Here is a 24,773-nt window from a genome sequence, read left to right on the forward strand (position 1 = left end):
ATATAAATTAGCTCTGATATGCCATTACCTTAGAAAGAGACTACATGGTTGAATATATAAACCAGAAACATAGGTGTTTACGCATAGACTCGTAGCATTACAACAATCTCCCTTTACTGGAATCACGGTGTACAAACCTGTACTAGCAGAACGATGCCTCTCTGCCAAAAGTAAGGTACATGAACACATGGTTTGAAGAGCTTCAATGGTCTGCAAAGCGCCCTGAGCTCTCTGAACAACTTTGGGATGAAGTGAAACAATGACTGTACTTTACCACAGTTCAAAATTATGTGGAAAGTCTTTATAAAAAGTGGAGGCTGTTACAGTGGCAAAAGGGACCAACTCAGTTTTAACACCAATGGGTTTGGAATGGACACATACAAGCAAATGGCTGCATACGTACTTTTAAGAATAAAGTGTAAATGAACAGTGAGATTATAGTGTTATTAACCTTAAAAGTGTTGCTTCTCTACTGCTGTGTTTTAAAATGACAGATTACAGTGCTTTTTGCTACTTATAGCTACATGCTTTCGATCAGACCTTGGGAGAAAGAACTTGACTTGACTTGAAAAGTCCCTGAATGAAAGAATTGTAACTGTTCTTTAATTAACAATGGGCAATATATTGATGAAATTAATACACAAACTCTCCCTGTTTAAGAGAAATGTATGAAACAGGGCAGTTATATTCCAAATCTACAAAAGTGTACGACGAAAAAAACAAAAACAAAATCATCTCTACAAGATGATGACATCTGTGCCAAGCAAGAGAAAAGCTGCCCTCTGTTGGCCAGCCAGCAAAAGAAATTGAGCTTCAACAGACTCAAAAGACATCTGTAAACAATCAATCCTTGCATTAAACACACAGACACACACACACACACACACACACACACACACACACACACACACACACACACACACAAGCTAACATACCCAACACAATGTTTGATACAACCTTGTTTAATAGAACATTTGTACAACCAAGAATGTAAAAAAAAAAAAAAAAAAAAAAAAAAAAAAAAAAAAAAAAAAGGCTAAAATTAAGTGATTCACAATTTCCTTTTTAAAAAAATATTGTCTGCATTTTGCCCCTTGTTCACTATCCATTTTGAAAATTATAAACACAAAAGAAACAAAACAAAACAACAACAAAAAAAATACATTGAAAGGTAATTACATTTCTTGGCGATATAAATATAGTGGTCTGAACAAGGTTTCAAACAACTCGTTAAAGAAGAGTCACGGGCCTGGACGCATTCTGATTTGATGAACAAATGGTACAAAACCAATTTTTTTTTTTCTTTTTTCTTTCTTAAATTTAATGTGCTCTTCATGTTGAATATATACATTCTGTATGGCAGTAGTCTGTAAGTCCTGACTGCTCCCAACATTTTAGTAAGTGTAGTCTGAGTAGTAATCCTTCGGAGGACCATAGCCCCGATTACAGTGCGTACCTCCCCACAGTGACCCTCTGCCTGGTCTGGATCTCATAGGCATAGGGGGACCTCTCCCTCTAAAGCCTCCACGCCTTATGTCCATAGGCCCTGGCATGGGCCCTCGGGGACCGAACATGTGGTTCCCACTGTGTGGGATTGGTCCATGCGGCCCTCCTCGGCACACAGGACGCATTGTGACTCCAGGACGTGGTAGAAGCCCTCTGGGATTGCTAGGCATGCAGCCTCCAGGCATTCCACGGCCAGGTGTAATGCCACCTCTGTGGGTCTCTGTACAAGAGTTTAATGAAGTCCTACAGCCCTGATTGCTGGGCATTACACTGCCTGATGTGCTGCTCTGCTCAGACCCTATTTCTTGGAACTGCATGGAGGATGGTGGTGGGCCAGACATGCTTTCATCAACTATATTTCCAGTCCCAATAGATAATCCTTCAGCTGAAACTGTGCCTTCATTCTTTCCAAAAACTGCCGGGCTCATACCAGGTGTATAGCTGTCCTGTGCAACTGTTGGGGCTGTCCAGTTATACATGGGTGGTCCAGGGGGTGTGGGTATGGGACCAGGGAATACAGGAGCATCTGGATAGCTGGGCAAAGTAGAAGGTACAGAGGAAGAAGAACAGAAGGCAAGAGGTTCAGTGGCTTTTGTCTGTGCATCCTGAGAGCCAGGCAAAAACAAATGACAGTCACCAGCACCAGATGGAGTTTGAGCCTGAGGCAAGGCTTGAGAGCAGGACAGCCCTTCAGGATTTGCATCCCCTTTGCTACAGGATGCCTGGGACAGGCCTGTAGGTGTAGGGTTAGCAGACTGGCTCACACAAGAAGTGTTGGGGTTCGCTTGATTAGGAAGTTGGGACAGGGGCACAGTGTTGGCCAGGGTAGCATTTCTGCTACTCACTTGGCTGTACTCCTGTCCTTGCAAGGTCGAGCATGCAGGTGAGGAATAGGCAGAACTCATGTGAAAGCCAGGAGAACCGGAATAGGGGCTCCATTGTGCCGAGTTGGGGTACAAGTAGCTCTGGTGGGGGTTCACGCCAAAACTAGCTAAGTTGTCCTCCTCCTCATCTATGGAGGTTCCAGACTGCTTTGAAGTTTTATACTGTGAGATGGCCGCCTTCAGAATGCTGTAATCCACAGGACAAGACGACAGAGAATCTGTGCAATGTAGGTCAGAGAGAGGGGGTAGAACGTCCTCAGTCACAGGTTCAGACGGTAGAGCAGTCTGCTTCTCTGCTGCCCTCACCCCTACTTGCATTGTAGCATCTTCATCAGAGTCAAGGGACATGTCCTCCTCCTCCATGCACGCATCTGGCTCTGCTGGAGATGAAAGGCAATGCTAGATATAGATATAGATATATATATATATTTTTTTTTTACTATATAGTAGTATAGAATATATTATATATATAGTAAAGTATAATATAGGATTTAGACATACATATATACATACATACATACATACATACATACATATATATATTTATATTTACACAAAATTCACGGTTTTGGTATGTACCTCGGTTTAAAGTCACGATTCGGCAGAATTTTATCATGATTAGAGGAATAAAATGCAAAACATAAAATTGCTTGTATTTTTTTTTTTTATTAATTCAGTTTATTATGATAACAGTTTTTCCTCATTTGCTTTGGAGCATTTCTAGAATCATCCTTAATATTTGCAAACCAGTACATGCAACCTCAAAACAATGTGTACAAACAGCACAACACAATGGATTTCTTGCAAAAGCCTATACTTTTCTCAAAATCCTTAGTTTATCTCTCATAAGTAATGTGTGTCAATGAACATCTAATTACCATCAGAATCCTTTAGTCACTGTTCAAACAAAATTGTGAAAATGTTTAATCATGTTGTCAAAATGACAGTGCACAGTTTCAATACTTTCTGATATAAACTATGGTTTGGATTACAACGATTAAAAATCCACAAGGCTGAATTTCTTCTGTTTGGCATCTATGAATTTCAGCAGCACAAATTTATTTATTTGATTGCATATTTGATTTATATTTATTGCAAGAGACGGAACATGGTTCATGCTTTTTACTGTACTGTACTAGTGTTCTTGGTTGTTTATTCATTTTCAGAAATTTCTATTCTGTGTTTTGCTCTGTCTTTATACACTCCCTAATTAAAGGTTCACGAGATTCACCTTTGACCTGTTTAAGAGAACTAGCTGATCATTGGTTGATCTGATGCCAAAAACTCACCTACATTAGTCACATTCAGGATTCATCTGCACAATTCATCATGACAACTGGTTAACCATTTTGCATTCAATGACATACAATGAACTGATGCCGAGATGTTTTGTGGGATAAGATTATTCAGGTGAAACCAGTATAATATATTTTGATCAACATGACAAACAACTGATAATGTAGGAAACCGAAACAATTAACTGAATGTGCCAAAGCATTCGCAATTTGATTAAAGCGGCGAGAAATGTTTTTATGATATGCACAAGTGATGTGCACTACATGATGTGGAGGTTGAACAAGACCTTTTAAGAATTTCATTTCTGATCTGAGAAACGCTCTGAAGCAACTGAGGAAAAACTGTAACATTTGTGATCAACATTTGAACAGTTTACATTTTTAATTATAAAAAATAAAACAGAATAAATCAAATGAATGCAATACACTAATTATATTGATTAAATTGAGTAATCTATTAAATTAGCACAAATGAAACTTTAAGTAAAATGTAATAAATGGAAAGATTTTATGAAAATATTTTAAAGTTATTAGACCCCATTCTGGGAATACAGATGTGTATGTGAGTGTGTATGTGTGTTTTACATTTAGAATTTAATTTTCTAAAGATATAATCTACTTAACTGTTCCACATATTTCAACATACTTCAACAAATGCCTTTATTTCTTCTAACCTTCCTTTATTCACTCCATTAAAATGTGGAATTGTCAGGATTTCCCTATTTCAAGAGAATCCATATCGCTAAGCAGATAGCCGCTAACCATGAAGTGGCTAACACTAGTGCTATGGATTCTTTAGTGTCGTCATGCATGCACAAAGCAAATCTTATTTCCAGTATGAAACGAGTAGCCACAGTAACGCTGCACTAACTCTAGATTCTTTTTTATACCCCACCATTGTTTTCAAGTTTAATAATAATTTTTAAAAATGCCCTCGATATATGAGGCAGAGACTAAATAAACTTAATCAGTTCCTTAATAAATTATCAATGTTTCGCAAGTAGAAAAGATTGCATTCGGTACACCCCTAATATATAGCAATTTTAATTTGAACAAAACAAATAAATAAATAAATAAAAATAAACAAAACACAAACTATTAGTTCTGGAGGATTGAGATTAAGACCAAACAAAAGAATAAGTAATGAACTATTTTAAAATATAACTCTGATTCCAATATAAAACAACTTTGTACAGCTCTAATTTGAAGTATTACTGACTGTTAGAGGGTGTTCCAGAGATAAAGTGATACTCTGTAGGTAAAAAAATAAATAAATAAAGAATGAGAATAGGGACATAAAGCAAGACAACAATTTAGATCTGCTCAAGAAAATAAGACATTCCAATTCATTGTGGATACAAAAACCTCATTATTTGCAACCCCACAATGTGGCTGTTACCTGGAGGCAGGACAATGGGCTGGGTGCAGTCTTCTGATTTATTCCTGCTTATCAGGCTCTCAAAGTCTACTATGATGTCATTCAGGCTAGCAGTGATGATCCCATTACTAGAGAACTTGGGCTCATCAATAGACTGATCTGTTAAAAAAATGTAATTCTGTTAAAAACCTAGAATTTATCATTAGAAAGTAAACTTAAAGGAGAAATAAACAGGCATGGGGCAAATACACAGGATCAATGTCTATTGCTATCTGAGAGTTCATGTATGTACCTGTGAGGAAGATGATGTGTCGTAGCTGTGTGTGCTGAGCCTGTAACTTCACCAGACAGTCCAGATCTGGAGCTTGTCGTGACGGAGCATCACACTCATGGTAAGGTAAGAACTCCACCAGGTGCTTCTTTTGATAAGCTGTCAGCAGATTCAGTAGATCCAGAGCTTCAGAGTTTGACCTGTGTGAGTAGAGAAAGAGCATTAATCTGAGGCAGTGAGGAGAATATGTCAACGGAAAAACATGAATCAAGCATCTACAAAAATGAGAGGTTGCCACCTTAGTCTTGGCAGGAACTTATTTAAAGAAGTGTCATAACAAAAACATGCCACTCAAAAAACCAAGCAATCAAAGTCAAATAAATAACGGTAAATAAAATAAAATAAATTTGTTGGTGTAGTAAAACAAGGTGTTTCTTTGCTTTAGCACCAACTAAGCACTAACCTGCTGAGCTCTTTCAGCTTCTTCTGAGTCTTACAGTGAACTTTCCATTTCCATGGCATGCTCTGCTGCTCCAGGAACTGCAGAAATACTTGAAGCTTTTCTGCAACACAAACAAATAACATTAAGCCATCGGCCACAACTGAAATTTGGAGGATTGATGACGTGTGAGTAGGGATTAAAGATTTTAATATGATGTAAAATAAAAACTCATTTGACATTTCAGATGAGCCAAAGAAGTAGTCAAAAAAGCCCAAACAGGCAGACTTGCCATACTTTCTGGAACTGCATAGTGACAAAATTGTAACATCTTTCAGTTATTAGCCTTGATCCTTACCAACTTCAACATCTAAATAGATCTCTTTATCCATTCAAGAACTTACCTAAAGTGATGAAGTCAGGGTTCAAGATGAACTCATCTGATACAATTAGGCCTCCAGACATAAAAAGCTCATTGTAAGTGCGATTTTTCACATCATCTAAGCTGTCCACACCAGCAAAATACACTGTATTCAATTTCTTTAATGACACCAATGCTGGAATCTGAATAAAACATTTGAAAAAGATTAGAAACGAGTGCTGTAAATCTCCTGAATATGTAACACTTATTGTATGGTAATTTTATTTGTAATGCAGAAAATAATATTATATACATATATATATATATATATATATATATATATATATATATATATATATATATATATATATATATATATATATATATACATATATATATATATATATATTTATTTATTTATAAAAGAATTTAACCTTGTGAACACGAGAAGCTATGTCTTCATTCTGAATGATGACCATAAACTTCTGCTGACAGTTGTTTTCCAGATATTTCAGAGGATTGCACTCAATGTTGCCAAGGTTTTCTAAATAACTCTGATAAATTGAGACAGTCACAAACAGAACATATAGTTGAGACAACAGCAATCTAAATATAGTGATAGTTACATGTAATATAAATAGAGAGAAATATAGATTCCTACCTTAATCTCAGTGCAGAGTTTGTTTTCCTCATCATCCCCCCGCTGAATGTAAAAACGTACTGCATTCATTTGCATGATCTCCATCAGTGTGCACAGCACATCTGGCTTGATCTGGCCAATCATGTCATTTCCTGGTGCGCCTGTCTGCGCTGGTTCAGGGGGCACCTCGGGTATCAGTGGGAGACCAGTGCTTACTGTGAGCATGCATTTAGGACTGTCTGCAATATTTGGAACCTTTGCATCTGTCTTTTTCTCGTGGTGAGATTTGCTGGTAGGTGAGGGCTGTTTCTTAAGAGCTGGAGGTGGAATCGGGGTGGGAGTAGAGCCAGGGGTTGATGTCGGTGTTGAAATGGGTGTTATTTGCTTACTGGCTGTCTTGTGTGAGGATTCCTGCGATTTCAAAGTCTTTAAAGCTGACTGTTTGGAGGGGAGGACAGCAGCAGGAGTAACAGTAGGAGCTGCAGTAAGTGCAGCAGAAAGAGGAGCAACAGGTGGAGGAGGAGCAAGAACAGGTTGAACTGCCTCATTTGGAACAACAGGGAAAGGAGGAGCAGCAGGTAAGCTAATCATGTGATTCATTTTTTCGCATAACATGCTGATATAACCTTGTACTGGAAAAGGCGAAATGTATTCTGAAACATATGTAGAAAAGGTGGAATCCAATCTGCTAGGTGTAGCCTCTTGCCGAGGAATTGTAGGCTGGGAAACATAAAATATATGCTGCCTTTCCATCATCTCCTGAATGCCTGTGCAGAGAGACTGAAACTCCTGGTCCAGAATGGAGTCCAAGGTTTGGACTGTTGGCACTGATCTGTCCTTTACTGATATATAAGATGTCCCTTCCTCCCCCACAGTAACTGGGACTGTGGCTGTGAAAAAAGAAAAAAAAAATTACTTGAAATAAATGTAAAAAGTATCATAGGAATCAGCACATTGGAATAGAAGTCTTTCAACCTAATCGACCTGCCTACAAAAATTATTTAGAAAAAATTACAGTAATCCCGTTTATCGCAGTGGTTTCATACCAAAGCCGCCGGAGATAAACGAAAAACCACGATAAACGGATGCCACCCCAAAAATGCTATTTTATGTATTAAGTACTGTACTGTATTAACATTTTACTTCAATGAATAATTCTATTTTATAAATATATACATTTTTTGGTCTCTCGTGCTATCCGCGAGGCCGGGAAAATCAGCTAAACTAATTAGTTATGTGGCAAATGCAATTCCGCAATAAACCAGGGGCGCAAGATTCGAACGTAAATTCGTAAAGCGTAAATTACTGTATTAAAAAACAATTACATAAAAATGTCACGCAAAGATATACTGATACTAGTTAATGCAACGTTATTATAAGCAGTCTAATTATCACAAAAAGTTTTACAAATAAAAGTAATTTCTATGTGTAACATTAAACTGGAAACAATATAGAATAATTATATATGTTATGAATAATGTCAGCTCCTTTTACAAACATAATATAATGTGCAAACTCATATCTAGCCATGTCTTCTTTTGTCTCCCATTTAGAATATAAAAATTCAACAGAATTGGGCAACAAAATTAGTGAGTTTTGCCATATTTGTGTCTATCACTATATGTGTCAATGACAAAACAGATGATAAAGACAAATATTAACATAGATCATTATTTGGCACTGCAAATATGTGCAAGTATATACTGTAATTTCCGGACTATTAAGCGCACCCAAATATAAGCCGCACCCACTAAATTTTGCAAAGATTTTTATTTTGAATATAAATAAGCCGCACCTGTCTATAAGCCATATAAACATTGAAACTAATGAACTTTACACAGGATTTAATGAAAGACAGTGTCTGTTACATGGTGAAACGGGTGAAATATGTTGTGGCTCCATTAAGAGCAGAGCGGCATTTTGGGAATTGCTTGCCGCCGCTTTTTTCCGGTATTACTGCATGTGTGCAAGGCCGAGGAATATGTCCTTAATTTTTTTCTGATGCTCATTTCTAAGTTTCTTTGACTAACCCTTAACGCTGTTGCAAAGAAAAATAAAAAAGCACGAGTTTTGGAAACCTGTCTGTAATTTTATGATTTCTGTTGCAACTGGAGTTAGTGAGCTCTCCCTTCACCCAGACTCAACGCGTTACAACGGGTTAGGGTTAGGCTTGAAGTTTGTGAAACTGGGAAAAACCCAGGAAAAATCCATATATTAGCCGCTTCATTGTTTAAGCCACGGGGTTCAAAGCATGGAAAAAAAGTAGAGGCTTATAGTCCGGAAAATACGGTAGTACTTTACCCTTACAGAGCTCATGCTATTCATGGTGTGGAAGAATCTCAACATACCTGTAGAGTTTGTTCGCCACTGTAAGCGATTATGACTAGCTTCAGCAGGGACCAGCACCTGTTGCTCAAAGCTGGAGGATGGACTGCACATATCCATACTGCCAATACTGCATGCCATCTGATCCTAAACAACACAATGCAACAGAAAACCTTTTAATGGGATCTTCAATGCTTGTTCAATGAGGAAAAGAACATCTGCACAAATACTCATCATACATACATAATATTTATATAGTAAGCACATGTGGAGTGTTGACTATAAAATACATTTAAATATATCTACAGACGTTAATCTTCTATAACGGTTTTAGGCTGTTATGATTGCACTGGGAACAGCTATGTTAGGCAGCTAACTGATTAATTTAATACGTCTATCTAAAAAAAAAACAATAGTTTGTTTATCTATACAGAGATGCTAGAAAGATAGAGACTACGACCAAACAAATGTACATCCGAGAAAACTGGATTGTATTGTGATAAACATAAAGAGAGACATTTCTGACAACCTGAGCAGGTACGAGTGAAGATAATTTTTATATAATTGTAAACTGAGAAAAATGCTATTTATTGTGTAATTAACAATTGTAGTTTATTCTTATGTAAAAAAAAAAATGAAATGAGAATACATAGTAAATCCCAAACCTCTAGGTAATCCTGTGAGACCTGCTCCTCCTCTGTGTGCCTAGCTCTTGAATTGCGTTCATAGTGGGCAGTTGGTTCGGCTGGCTCACACGACCGCTCAGGTACCAGGCTCTCCTGGAGTTGCGTGGGCAGCATAAGAGGTGCAGTGGTGGCAGAAGCAGAAGCAGAGCTTTGAGATACCTTTTTCAGAGCACTAATCAAGATCTTGAGCAGAGTCTGCGTGTCCTGGATGGGTGTGGTGTGGCTAACGTGATCACGCAGGTCTGTGTCACACATCCCTATGCCATCCATCACTGTCGACAAAGACATTGACGTTTCGCCCTGAGGAACTGCAAGATGCAGGAGAAAAAAGAACACCAATTTAAATTCACAATGTATCTGGGACAGGCAGGTGCTCCTCAAGCTGTGCATCTTGCAATCTGTAGCTCCTCCCCTATGTTCTTCAAGACTTCCTGCATCACAGAGGTTAACGAAGGCATATGCACTAAGAACAGTTCTTTTAATTCTGCAATGGAAGATGGTGTGCCATCGATTTATAAATCCAAATGTAGGTTATAATTCATGCAGAAAAAAATATTAATATTTGGCTTAACCACATGCAGGCAGAGGCTTCAAATAAGAAGACTATTTTTCAGTTAAGGCATTACATGGCTTTGCAATTGGTAAATCTAACACAATATTAATAACAAGACAAAATATCATAGATGGCCATCATGTACAAGATATTCTGAAGTATTCATTTTGAGTTTGTCCATTTAAAAAATGAAGACAGGTTTCAGTTTTCCAAATGAGGATTGTTCCAAAAACAACAAATTTAGAAAGTAAAAAACCTGTTAAGACTTTGAAGAACACTGTATTCTAAGTGCGTGAAGATCTGTCTCATGGCACAGACGACCCCACTCTGTTGGTCAGGCAACGGAATCTTACCTCTTCCTATCTCTCCATTGCTAACCACTTCGGTCTTTTGGTACTTGCTGACTCCGGTAGAGATGTCTCCCTCAGGCCTCCGCTTGTGCCCTGCAGGCTCCCAGTCCTCGCTGTGGTCCTGCATGGCTCCATCCTCCTTGCCCAGTGCCCGCTTGTGCAGTTGGATCAGTTTCAGCAGCTTCTCCATCTTGTCTTTATCATACTCGCCCTGGGGCTTCTGAGCACCACTACCATTAGACTGTGCCAGCCCAGTCTTGGTGCTGCTTGAGCCACTCCAGTCAGACACAGGACTGTATTCGTCAACCATAGGAGGACCACTTTCCTCCACGTCCTGCTGCAGGCATGATATAGCCAGTTGGAAGTTTGCAGGTGCACGAACATATGTATTCAACATTAAGTCCATGCTCTTGGAGCGTTTTGGTGGGTATGTCCCAGACCGTTCATCCATGTTTGATCTATACTCAGGCACAGAGAAAAGCCGTCCTGAGCCTTGTTCCCTCAAACTCAGATAGTCCAGGGCCTGGGTTTTCACTGCACTCGCCAGATCTTTCGGTGGATTTGAGCGCAGTTTGTAGAAAGAATGGTGCAGGGCAGGCGCAAAGGTCTCTATATGTTCAGTGTTTGGGTCTTTAGGCTCTAACGGAACCAGAGAGTCCACATGTAGGCCAGCGTGCTTGGACACTTTGAAAGGGATGGGGGAAAAAACGAAAAAAGGCATCAATCTAAGTATCAAAAAAACAAAAAATATATATCTATGCAGGCTCATACTTACTTAATCTACCTGTAATTCTTGATTCTTGAAAAACAAAAAGTGCCTGCAATCCTCTGTCACTTCTCCCTCGCCTCTCTTCATTTTAGAAAAAACAAAAAAAAGACAATGCCATTGCATGAAGTAATAAACAACAACAAAAAAACAGATGTGTAAATAGGAATATGCACCATGAGTGTACCATTAGAATTGTGCAAGTGAGATGATGACAGGAGGAAAAGAAAGCCCCTTTCTGCCAGTGGCTTCACAAGAACCTGGATAAACACACAGAATAAATGCTGGGAAAAACTTAGAAGACAACGCTTTTTGGGAATAACGCATTTAGCACAGTATGTTTAATAACAGTTTACAAAAGTATGTACACCTTTCATGTAAAAACAACTCACCATTTTCTCTTTCTCCATTTTGTGTAGCAGGCCAGACAAACAGTTTCCCTGCTTGGTCTTAGCCATGACATCAAAGAGGCTGCAGTACAGCCCACATTTCATTACTTCATAGAAAACAACAATAAATAACAGAAGTCATTACATAACAATAACATGGGCAAAAGAACAATTAGACTGTGAAATATTATTCCTCATTATAAAAATGGTAGAAATGACAGCCATCAGCATTTATGATTTTTTTGTTGTAATTGTTAATTATACTTAACAAATTATAAAATTATAGTTGTTAATTACCTTCTTGTGTGTCACTGTATGCGTCCCATGAAAGCAGTGTAGAGGGAATTTTCCTTCTCACTTGATCAAGGTGCATTGCCATACTTATGTCAATTTTGTCCGGACTTAAAAAGAAGCAAAAACACAATTGAGTAAAATACCGCCATAAAAGACACATTCGCATTTCTCAGACATATAGGAAATCATCTGATCCAATTATATTATATGATTTCAAAATTGCATTTACAATTTTATTTAAGGTCACTTACAGTTTGAATGGCAGAAAGGGGGTTGGGCGACCGAATGCACACATGATACAACTCTTCTCCCCTGTTCACTAACGGACCACTCCACACTGTATACCTACGCCATCCTGCAAAACACAACATACCAATCAGTATGTCTTACAGAGCTAATACACAGAATAAGGAACTTTAATTCTGCCATATACACGAATGAGAATAAATACATTTTCTTGAAAAAAAAAATACAAATAAAAATCTACTATTAACATAAAAAACCCCAAAGAAAACTTAGACACTCTAGATCAGGGGTGTCCAATCTTTTTCACAAAGGGGCCGGTGTGGGTGCAGGTTTTCATTTATTCAGTCTTGATAGTCATTGAAAATGATCATTAGATTTGAACAGGTAGAATTTGGTGTGGACTTGCTTGGTTGGAATAAAAGCCTGCACCCACACCGGCCCTTTCTGGATAAGATTGAACACCACTTCTCTAGATGAAGGAAGCTTACCTCTATGTCCTTCATACACGCCACTGTTCAATCTACAAAAAAATGAGAATAAACAATGTATCCAATGGTATAAAACACAATTGGTGAACAGAGTCTAAATTAATTAAATACTAGAGCTGCAATGATCATTTTTATAATTGAAAACAATAGAAAAGATGGAATAATATGCAACAGCTAATCCCAGTTAAGGAGACCTTCCGTAGAAATTGCCATTAGGTATTAGTACAACAAAGAAAAGGTCATGTACCTGTGAGCAGCTGTGGCTGCCTCTTTGCCTTTGTACTGAAAAGACACCACAGCATAGGGACACACATGTCTGGGCCGTGTCCTCAGCTCCTCAAAAGCAAACTCATAAAAGTATTGCTGCAGATGACATGGGGGTAAACAATCATAACATGTAACAATAACACATGCAAATGCTGAGTTATGATATAGTAATAGGAACAATCAATGCACAATACCTGAGTGAGCTCAAAAGCCCTATATGACAATAATGAGGTAACTTTGCTGGCATTTTTGTGCATGTGGCAGTCAAACTTAGGAACAAGTTCCAGATTACTCTTGGGCATATTTTCAAATATGCTTTTTAATCTACCCTGCAGAGCAACAACAAACAACATAATCAGCCACTGACAATTGGAAAACAACAACAAAAAATATAGATTACATTCTAAGTGTGATATAAATCAAAGAAATATTACCTTCATGACTTTAAATATGATTATGTCCCCAGAAGCACCGGCTTCGAATGGATTCATTTGCAACAAATCTGAATATTTTGATAAGTAAATTCCTAATGAAGAAAGTAACAACAGGTTTCTAAATCAGAAATATTCTGATGGCAGAAGATTTGCAATTTTGCATCAAAACTCGAAGAATATCCATAGGAAAAACAAAAAAAGGGCCAAGTGATATCAGACAGGAGCACCAATCACAATTTGTTGGATTTGTTTGTCAACTAACTACAGATATAAAGCTCCTGATCAGAAAGCATAAATCTGGAAAATATTGTCCTATATGCTAGAAAAACTCTGACTACCTAAAACATGAGTATGATTAATTATTTACAAAAAGGTGTAGCATGGAACAGACAAACACACATTGTGTAAAGCCTAGTATCACCTTTACTGGGATTTCCCAGATTGTTAATACGTGCATGCCCCACTGAAAGGCCCTTCTCACAGATCCAGCGAGTCTGCAACAAGAGGCACAACTGTTACATATCTTTTTATGTCCTTAAATACAGGAACAAAATCCTTCAGACCGTTACACTTCTTTACCAGCTTAACAAATCTAAATAAAGAGCAGATTTAGTTATGTTAAATTGTTGATTACAAAATAGACAAATACATAAGATTTATACAGAGATACATTTAGCTAATCTCACCTTTTTTGCATCAGGCAGCAGAAAAGCGTAGGAGTCAGTAAGCTCAGCGTCTGTCCGTCCAGCTTGCTTGAGTTCCCTTTTCTTCTCTATGTACTGGCCAAATGCAAGTTAGAAACATTTTTAGTAAAAATAAATAACAGTAATCTCAACGGTACCAAGAATAGTACTCAAAACTTGGCCTCTCACAATCTAAACTTAATTTAGTCTGTGACATCATGAACTCAAACTGGCATTTGTATGTGAGGGCTGCTAATAAAACATATTAAATTACAAAACACACCAATCAGAAATTGAGCACCTATCAGGCTGGCTTTAGTCACTATATAACAACAGTTTTTTAAATAACTTCCCAATGAAAACAGAGCTGAAATTACTACCACCTTGAACTATTAAAAAAAAGCATAGCCTTGAATCGCCGGTGTCACAGAAAGTAAAAACACTAAAAAATTTTCGCCTCACAATATTCAGCGATCTCACCTCTTTCTCCAGGAGCTCATTGTGAATGAGACATGCTTTAGTGTAGGTGAAAGCTCCTCGAGATGATGCATCCAGGTATGAGGAAGAGAGCAGTTTAAAAAGCTCCTCAAATTCCCATGATTCTGGCATTATCTGCTGGAGCAGACCTGGAAAATCAGAATAGAGAAAAGAAAAGTAAGATTATGTCATATCAGAATGCAGTTTATTGCCAGGCATTCGGGACAGTACAAGAATACTGACTACAATAAGCCGCAACAGTTGATAAAAAAATGTGAACCCGGAGACGTACAGGAATCGTTTAATCTGTGAATTGAGTGCATGAAAGTAACTACAGTAACTAGAACAAAACAAGCCATTCGGGTCAAATTAGGGCTATTATGAACTGGAACACAAAAAAAGAACAACACAAGGTGACAATAACAGTGTAAGAAAACTGTCTGCTGCTTAGTTTTGAATCTAAGTGAATGGAAGTATATGTAAACAAAACCTAATCGCTTTGCACTGATTGTTAAAGGGTCGAATGAGGCGAGCATGGTCACATGGGTGATTGTTTTGGGTTTTAACTCGGAGACTTGGCCATGGTTGCCTGATTTGTTATTTAAAACGTTTCGAGTCATTTGGATGTTGTGAGAGAGGAGACCGAGTTGATGTTTATGTGGGAGATGTGCTGGTGCTGAATGAGGAGTGGCAGAAGTGAGGGAGCTCAGTGCTGAAGCCAGGCTTGTCTTAACTACCTATGAAGCTGGCACAGACGTCGCAACTTCGCAGAGCCAGGCTCAAATTACGAGCCAGAAGTGCCACATAATGTAGGGCATAGAGAATCTCCTGCATTAAGCAATACCCTGCTACCCGTCTTGTACTGGAAGAATTGCTAGTCAGCTAGCCATCTTCTGCTAACTTACATTTGCATGTGGTGGCTAACGAGCTCAAATGAACAGTCAATTGTTAGAGTTACAAGCAAAGCAGGACACGTGCGGTAAAAGCGCTAAAAGTGACAATAACAAGGCTAACTGGACAAAGCCGGTGGCGGTTAGTACAGCTAGCAGGCATGCAAGACAGACTGCGAGGCACAAGAAGCCCAGTTTCAGGTTCAGGAATGCCAGTGAAGGGGGGACACAACCTTTGCGCTCCTTGATCTTGCGAGGGATTTGGAAGGTCTTCCGCGGCCACTCCTCGGCTGATCGGAGCAACGGCGAAGGCGAAGTGCTGCAGCCCTTCAAATCTGACAGCCCGCTCCTCCGCCTCTCGCAAGCATCTTGTTCAGTCATTTGCTCGTCTTCGCATCCAGCCTGATCGCCATTTTGCTTGGATGTAGTCGTGGTAGAGGCTGACAATTGTTCCTGGCTCTCGCCGCCGTCCACGCGCAAGCCGCTGGGCTTGACGCTGTCTCGCTCGTATTTTCTGTCCTCGCTCAGATTGCAGGCCATTTTGGCCACCGATCACTTCAGTCGACTGGCGGTGAAGTTGGTTTCAGCGCCGATTTACGGAGTAATTCTCCTTCTCAACCAGCCTCCGCCATTATGCCTCTGACGTGCGGCTTCCCTGCGCTGCGAATACTCTGGCGTCACTCTGTTTACAAGCAGCCGAGCGCCGCCCAAAGGCCAAAACTAATCACACACTCTCTCTCTCTCTTTCTCTCTCTCTCTCTCTCTCTCTCTCTCACACACACACACACACACACACACACACACACACACACACAGTGTAACTGTTTCTCACTCACTCATTTAGCCATCCATTCACTTGTTACTTTGTTGTTTACTCACTCACTCACTCACTCATTTACTCACTCATTTACTCACTCATTTAGCCATCCATTCACTGGTTACTTTGTTGTTCACTCACTTACTCATCCATCCCTTCCTCCATCTATCTATTTGTTGTTCCTTTGTTCATTCATTGGTTCATTCTTGAGGTTTTAGTACTGTCATTAGCTTTTTATTTTTACTTGACATGGATGGATTAAATCCAAACATAAATAACTTAGAACTAAACAGATTTAAAATTATGTAATTCATAAATTAAGATGTTTTATAGAAGAGCAAAAGGTCAGAAATGAGTTATATGGAGATGGTGAAAATAAAGCGTACTTTATTCTTTAGGCGATCCCTAAATCATCATTAAAATACATCACAATGTATTTACTTTAATCTTGTACCTGCACATACTGGCTATGTTATCAGGAACTTTATCCTGTCATGGGATATCCAGAGACTATGTCAGGAAAACTGGGAGTGAGGTGGGAAGGCTTCTCCGATCTCCCCAGTTCCACAAGAGCCAGATTCTCCTCTTTATAGTGTCTCCAATGACTGCCTTATTGTAAAAAAAAAGTATGCTTTGGCATGAAAAGCTTACCTTACACACATTTCTAGCTACTCCAGAGCAGTAAAATCAGTCTTTTCATCCCAAATACTTATTACCCAATTTATAGTTTACAGTTTAGGACAACTGTGACACTAGAACATTTAAATATGTCCAGTGGTGGACAGTAATGAAGTAAATGTAATTCGTATGTAGAGTGTGCGCTTGTATTGATTGTCGCATGGTGGTATCTACTTAGCACAAACTTATAGTTCAGTGCAGTTCAACAGCAAGCAGAATATTTTAAGAGTAATAAATGATGGAAGAAACTCCTCACTCTAACTTGCTTGAAGTATTTGAAAAGAAGGTATTGAGCTTATTATCATTATAATAAAGATCAAGTATTTGACTAATTAATTTTATTCTATTAATAGTTTGGTGTGCTGAAAGTAACATTACAGTCTTTGCATTACAGTTCATTACATTACAGTTAGTTAAGCCAGAGTCTTGTAACAAAATTAGTAATAAGACATTATAGCCATAATAAGTCATAATACTTTAGATACTTAAGTACATTTGAAGGCAAATGCATTTGTAGTTTTTGCACTTTTACTGGAGTAATATTTTACCTAGTGTATATCTACTAAAAGTCAAGTACTCGGTTTGTGTACTTCATCCAATATTGATTATGTCAGTACATACAATATGTGTAACATGAGTGATTAAAGCCAACAAAATCTTTCCATCTTATGGCAAAGGTAAGCATGCAGTTTTTGACAGGCTCATGCCGAAGTTAATCGGTCTAAGAAGCTGTTTTTCTTTCGAACACACTACTGTCTTTATGATTGGGTTTCTGTCTTGTCATGAGCTGCTTCTAAAACAAACTCTGACCTTTCACTCAATTCTTTACTAATCTAAAAATTCAGAAATCTGGTATGCAAAACAGATCTTTCTGTAGGTTTGAAAGCCACATTAAAGTAAAAAATAATAATAATAATTCAACTACTAATTATAATAGGAAAAGGGCCTTGTTGTAGTATACATAAAATAAGTTGTAGATTGACAATGGAAAGTTGTCTGTTACCATTGTTGGATTCCTATAACTGTGCTGTGAGTAGTAATAGCACATACACTGCAGGTAAATGTGTCTTGATATGTATATAATCCATTGTAATAGTGAACTTGAACATTAGAGGTACAGTAGGTCAGATTTGTGGGGAAACAAGGTTAAAAACGGGTAAATCTGTGTAGTTGAACATAGAAATACTGTAGAACATTTCATAGAAATATTCCATGTAATGGCTAACAAGAAGCCAATCCTGATGTAAACTAGGGGTAACAAACAATAATGTAATGCAACAATAAGGTAATGCAAAAGAAAAAATTGCTTGTCGTTTTCTTGTTAAAACTCTATCTATTATTATTAACATTTGTGACCAACATTTTAAAACAATTTTAAATAAAATGCCTGCTTGGTAAAATAATATATACAATAATATTTTATACAAATAAAATAGAAAAAATGTAAGTAATGCAATACACTTGTATTAAATTGATTACATTGAGTAATCAATTAAATTGGCACAAACTAAATTGATTAATACAGATGTGTATGTAAGTGTTTGTGTGTTTTACATTAAATTTTTAATTTTCTAAAGATATTATCCACTTAACTGTTCTTCTTATTTCAGCAAACTTTAATAAATGTCTTCACTGTTCATTGTTGTGTATGTTTTTAAGTGTAATACCAATAATTTAAAAGCACTTAAAATGCGAAGCGCAGACTAAACTAAATTGTTGTGTTTTTGCGGTCCGCTATTTAATACTTCCTTGAGGAACCTCAGATTTTAACTATGTTCTGTGCACATAAAAAGGATTGCATTCCGAAAGCCCTGTATCAAAAAATGTCAGGTATGAATACATGTACCGTTACACCAAATATTACTGCATGAAGGCAGTTGTCCAGTTGTACATAATGTACTTGTTCTAAAAAAGCGTAACCATTTCTACATAATTTAAATGTTAAATAATTCCAAATTGTACTAAATTGACTTTTGCTTCTTTGGTATTGAATTGCATAAATAAGTACTGTATTGCAGTTTGACTAAAATAGAATGAACCTATCAGTTAACTCTGGTGAAACATATATTGCATTGTACAAATGTTTTACCATGATGGAGAAAATCCAGAACCTATATTCTAAACAAACAAAAAAAGTGCACAATAAACAACCAATTGTGGCATGTGGCAACAACTGTCAATGATGATAAAAAAGCCCCAAAGACAATGAAAATGAAATGCTTCTGTTTAGTTCAAGTGCCTTTTGCTGTAAATGTCATATTTGTTGAACTGATTATAGTCCTTCAGGGTGTTTGGCAGAATTATAAAGCAGATCAAAATAAATAAACAGAAGACCAAGGCACTCATGTATCACTCACTGAAATCAACATAACTGCGTGAAGCTTCAGGGAATATCTGTGCAAAAATAAATAAATAAATAAATGAAAAAAAAAGTAAGTATGTTGCAGTATTACTGAGCTAACTTAAAAATTTTGACAGCTGTTAATAGGAGAATTAGCAGTAAATGATCATAATATGTCATTGAGTGAGTAATAAGTCACTGCATGACTTTATTTTTCATGCAGTTCATTAACAATCCTCTATTAAAAGTTCAAGAAATCGCATGGTCTAATATACCTGTGAAACCAAGATTATGCTTTCTGGGAGATAAATCAGTGGTACCCAACATAGCAAAAAATGTATTTACCCTAACTAAGATTGGTTGTATTACAGCTGCCAGGATGATTTTACGCAATTGGAAATGCTCCAAAACCCCAAACTTGAAAGATTGGATTGATGGGATGATTGTATTGGCTTCATACGAGAGCATGTTGGGGAGACTGCATAGCGAGGGAGAAATTAAAATAACCTGGGATCATTTTTGGCAGCATATAAAAATGGTTTAAATAAGTAGGACTGATTAACAACTGTTTAATTTCCATGTGCTTTAATTATGATTGTATTACACTGTTACACTATTAGTGACTAGTGGCTGAATGTGTAATAGCAAAGATCATTATTAAATGCCGTGTGATGTGCTTTGACTGTTGCCGTTTTGACTGTTAAACAATAAAAAAAAGTTGAATTATAAGGAAAAAAAAAAGAAGGAATCAAATGGAATTTTTTATGTTGCTAATAACACACCTTTAATCTTGCATATTTCTGGGCACTGTTTCAGTTCTACCAGGACACTCTTCAATTTGGAGCAGAAGGTGACATGGTTGACATAATCCAACAAGATTCTTACCACCTGTCCTGTAATGTGCTTGAGCCAGGATACTGTTATCCCTTCTGAACAGGAATGGCAGTATTTAATATACATATACTGTGTGTGTGTGTGTGTGTGTGTGTGTGTGTATATATATATATATAGATAGATAGATAGATAGATAGATAGATAGATAGATAGATAGATAGATAGATAGATAGATAGATAGATAGATAGATAGATAGATATCTCCACTGTGGGACAAATAAAGGTGTATCTTAACTTATCTTATATACTTATATATATAATCTAATGTCATAATTGTTTGCTGCTTTATATTACCTAAACTTTCTCAAGAGGGTTGTGGGACACAGAGCAGCATTTTTTAAGGCACTCAGGCTGAAACAATGCACTTTGGGCATAGTCAAATAAGCTCTAAAACTGAACGCAAACAATCCTTTCATCCAAATGAATGCAAATGAATTAAAGACCACATCTGCTATTTATATGTAATATGTAAAAGAACTTCAGCATTAGTGTTCTCAGTCCTCTCCTGTATACCTTTTACACCTACATATCAGAAATTTGCCCACTGTGGGAGGAATAAAGGTATATATTATCTTATCTTACAACTGTGTGGCCACACACAACTCCAATGTCATCATCAAATTTGCGGATGATGCAACAGTAGCAGGTTTTGATTACCAACAACCATGATGGTCTACAGTCCTGAAACATTTGCTAAAAACAACACTAGTGGGATTTGTTGAATAGCAGGCCAGCAGCTTCATGTTCCTTGGTGTTCCCATCACTGAGGACATCACATGGTCCACTCACACTAAGACAGTGGCAAAGAAAGCTCATCATTACAGTTGAGCCATGATTTGTGTTCAGTGGTAACTGCACTTTAACATTTAAAAAAACACAGAACTAGACTTTGACTGTGTGTATATTGTATGTTAAAAATTTCCCAATACAATATGTCACTTTGCATACAATATTTACATTCTGTATCTGGAGAGGAATGTACAAATATAGTAGAATTTCTCTTTATATGCTTAAAGCAGAATAAGCACCTGCCAGTGAAACCTGAAACTTGAATAACAAGTCTGTCTGTGTGCATAATTAAACAATGGATTTACATTCAGCTTTAAAGAAAAAGTGAAACTAGCATACTAGTATGAGAACTGATAATTAATTGGTGTATACATGAGATAAGGTGGACAATCTTTCCCTTGAGTCTTGTCTTGGCTGTGAGTAACAAAGAACCCTGGTGGTTATTAAGGTTTCATGCACAGATTCACAGACATATGTAACTGGCAGAGGCAGTGAAAATCACCTAGATACCATATGCCACTAAGTAATAAGGAACCAACAACAAACTGGAGCTTGTCATCTTGGAAGGGATAAGGGATCAATCCCGTACTAAGCAAATTGTGGTAGATGGTGGTCTCATCCTTTTCAGGAAAGGCACAGTTACTATATAGGCCAATAGAGAAATACATGGTAACGTAATATATCTGAACAGATGCAGCACATTTCTTATGTTAATAAGGATTATCTAGCAGTTTGTAAAAAGGAGAGTAGACTGTGTCTTGGATTGGCATAGCACTAGCCTTCAACAGTAATCTGTATGTCAGTGTTTGCCACAGCAAAATAAAGTGCTGATCTGCGCTCATCCTCATAGTTTTTGTGCACCCGTAGATGAAGCATGAAGTTAGGGTCAAACCCATCATTTAAGTACAGTTTAAAACACTCAGAGTGTCTGCCTGCATGTAATGGACTCATGCCACCCTCCTTAATGGCCTCTTTTTTTACTTGTATTAGCTGTTTGTATTGTATTACTTATGTTACTTGTATTAGCTGTTTCAGTGCTCTGTAATGACAGGGGAAGCAGTGGTGGACAGTAACAAAGTAAATTTAACTCGTTACTGTACTTAAGTAGCTTTCTGGCATATCTGTTCTTTACTCAAGTATTTCCATTTGGGGAGACTTTTATTTTAACTTCACTACATTACAAAGTCAAATATTTTACTTTTTACTGAACTACATTTTGTGACATCAGTCATTCCTTTTTATTTATAAATGGATAAAAACTTTTATTAATGGTGCAGGGAGTTAGGTTTTAAGTCAGCGAGGATGTACTGCGATGTGTGAAGAGAGATAGAGTGTGTGTTTGTGTGCCTGTGTGTGAGTGATTGAGTAAGTGAGTGAGTAAATGAGTGAGTGAGTAAATGAGTGTGTGTGTGTGTGTGTGTGTGTGTGTGTGTGTGTGTGTGTGTGTGTGTGTGTGTGTGAGAGTGAGTGTGAGAGAGAGAGAGAGAGAGAGAGAGAGAGAGTTAAATGAAATCAAATCAAATCAAATTTTATGTCACATACACATACTGTACACACAGAGTACGACATGTAGTAAAATGCTTTTACCGACGGTCCAGCATGAGGGAATAGAATGAGGAGAAAAATAAACTAAGAAAAAAGAAGGCCTGCGGGAAGAAGCTCCTCCTCATTCTCTCTGTGTTTGCTTTCAAGGAGTGGAGGCGCTTCCCTGAATGCAACAAAGAAAAGAGTCCATTGTTTAGATGGCTGAGGTCCTTCATAATCTTCCTGGCTCTGGTCCGGCACCGCGTGCTGTAGATGTCCTGCAGGTTAGGGAGCTCGGTGTGGATGTACGTTCAGCTGACCTCAGCATCCTCTGGAGGGCTCGGCTGTCCTGCATGGTGCTGTTCCCGAACCAGGAAGTGATGCTACCCGTCAGGATGCTCTCAATGGTGCAGGTGTAGAAAGTCTTTAGCACCTGAGAGGGTAGTTTAAAGTCCCTTAAGCATCTCAGATGGTACAGACGCTGCCGGGCCTTCTTCATCAGGGTGTTGATGTGACAGGTCCAAGACAGATCCTGTGTGATGTGAACACCTATGTACCGGAAACTGTCCACTCTCTCCACTGGGGTCCCGTTGATGTTTAGCTGTTGGTATGACTGCTCCTGCTTCGTGCTGAAGACCACTATCAACTTTTTAGTTTTGCTGATATTAAGGAGGAGATTGTTCTCCTGGCACCATCTCTCCAGGTTTTTAATCTTCTGTAGGTAGGCCGTCTCGTCGTTGTTGGAGATCAGGCCCACCACAAAAGTGTCGTCAGCAAACTTGATGCTGGTGGTGGAGTTGGAAGTGGCCACACAGTCATATGTGTACAGTGAGTAAAGCAGGGGGCTCAGAATACAACCCTGGGAAGCTCCAGTGCTGAGGGTAAGGGTGGATGAGGTGTTTGCCCACCCATACGGCTTGTGGTTTGTCTGTCAAGAAGTTAGAGATCTATTGACACAGCCGCAGGCTGAGTCCCAGTCCCTCCAACTTAGAGGTGAGCATGGAGGGAATTATGGTGTTGAACGCTGAACTGTAGTCTACAAACAGCATTTTTGCATTTTGTGTGTGTGTGTGTGTGTGTGTGTGTGTGTGTGTGTGTGTGTGTGTGTGTGTGTGTGTGTGTGAGAGAGAGAGAGAGAGAGAGAGAGAGAGAGAATGAATGTGTGTGTGTGTGTGAGAGAGAGAGAGAGAGAGAGAGAGAGAGAAAGAGAGAAAAAAATTTAGTTTGAAAGTTTTAAGTAATTTTTTACTTACTTTAACTCAAGTACATGCTTCTTCATCTAACACTGACGAAAAGATAGGTAGCAAAATCAAGCAAAAATATTATTGTTTGTATTTATGTATTTGCTAATACACTATATAGTCAAAAGTGTGTGGACAGAATTGTGGACAGTTCCCAAAATCTGCTACAAACATGAGAGCAAATAGCTGTCACACAATGTAATATTTTTGCTTAACAATTAGCCTAATATGTAGCACATACTAAATACGTATGTCCATGTCTATATGTCTATAAAAGTATGATTTGCCACAGCTGGTGTTGTAGGTCAGATGGCCTGCAGAAACCCACACAGCCTTTTCAGGAGAGTGGAAGTCACAGCAAAAGGGTCTAGATCTTTTATGGAATGATCAACAAGCATATATGGGTGTATGAGTCCACTTACATATGGCCATATAGTGTACTTTAAGAGTGGAGAGGTGCAAGTAAAAATGTATGTATGTGTGTGTGTGTGTGTGTGTGTGTGTGTGTGTGTGTGTGTGTGTGTGTGTGTGTGTAATGTTGTCACACTAGATTACTGAAATTGTGATTAACTAATGGTATTAATTTATGTGATTTTTTTATTTAGAAATTTGTATTAAGAGAGATTGCATGCGTGATGCATGGTCATGTGCATGTCATGCATAAAGCGCGATGGGTAGAGCTGACGTAATTCTTTTCTGCGGAATGTGATGACAATAAGAGGCAGGGTCAGACCGGGTTAGACCGGGTTAGACCGGGTTAGACCGGGTTAGACAGGGTTAGACAGGGTTAGAGAAATTCTCCCTTCAACTGTCTGATGGTGTATGTTGTTTCAATACAGATATGTAAATGGACCACTATAGTATTTC

The 24,773-nt window shown here is 38.1% G+C and overlaps 1 protein-coding gene across 1 annotated transcript; it reads right to left on the minus strand.

The window, feature by feature from the left end:
• Positions 1–1,015: 1,015 nt before the first annotated feature.
• tasorb (transcription activation suppressor b) lies at positions 1,016–16,289 on the minus strand. Its single transcript, XM_046869707.1, is given in 24 exon segments — positions 1,016–2,770; positions 5,085–5,222; positions 5,356–5,534; positions 5,798–5,897; positions 6,178–6,337; positions 6,569–6,688; positions 6,796–7,664; positions 9,123–9,246; positions 9,765–10,093; positions 10,692–11,372; positions 11,464–11,538; positions 11,642–11,714; positions 11,847–11,950; positions 12,141–12,238; positions 12,240–12,244; positions 12,389–12,492; positions 12,872–12,903; positions 13,119–13,234; positions 13,333–13,467; positions 13,573–13,664; positions 13,994–14,066; positions 14,259–14,351; positions 14,736–14,881; positions 15,856–16,289. Coding segments are annotated over 24 exon segments (5,529 nt in total). The 5' UTR covers positions 16,163–16,289; the 3' UTR covers positions 1,016–1,394.
• Positions 16,290–24,773: the final 8,484 nt, after the last annotated feature.

The sequence above is a fragment of the Silurus meridionalis genome, chromosome 16, assembly GCF_014805685.1.
Source record: "Silurus meridionalis isolate SWU-2019-XX chromosome 16, ASM1480568v1, whole genome shotgun sequence".
Lineage (NCBI taxonomy): Eukaryota > Metazoa > Chordata > Actinopteri > Siluriformes > Siluridae > Silurus > Silurus meridionalis.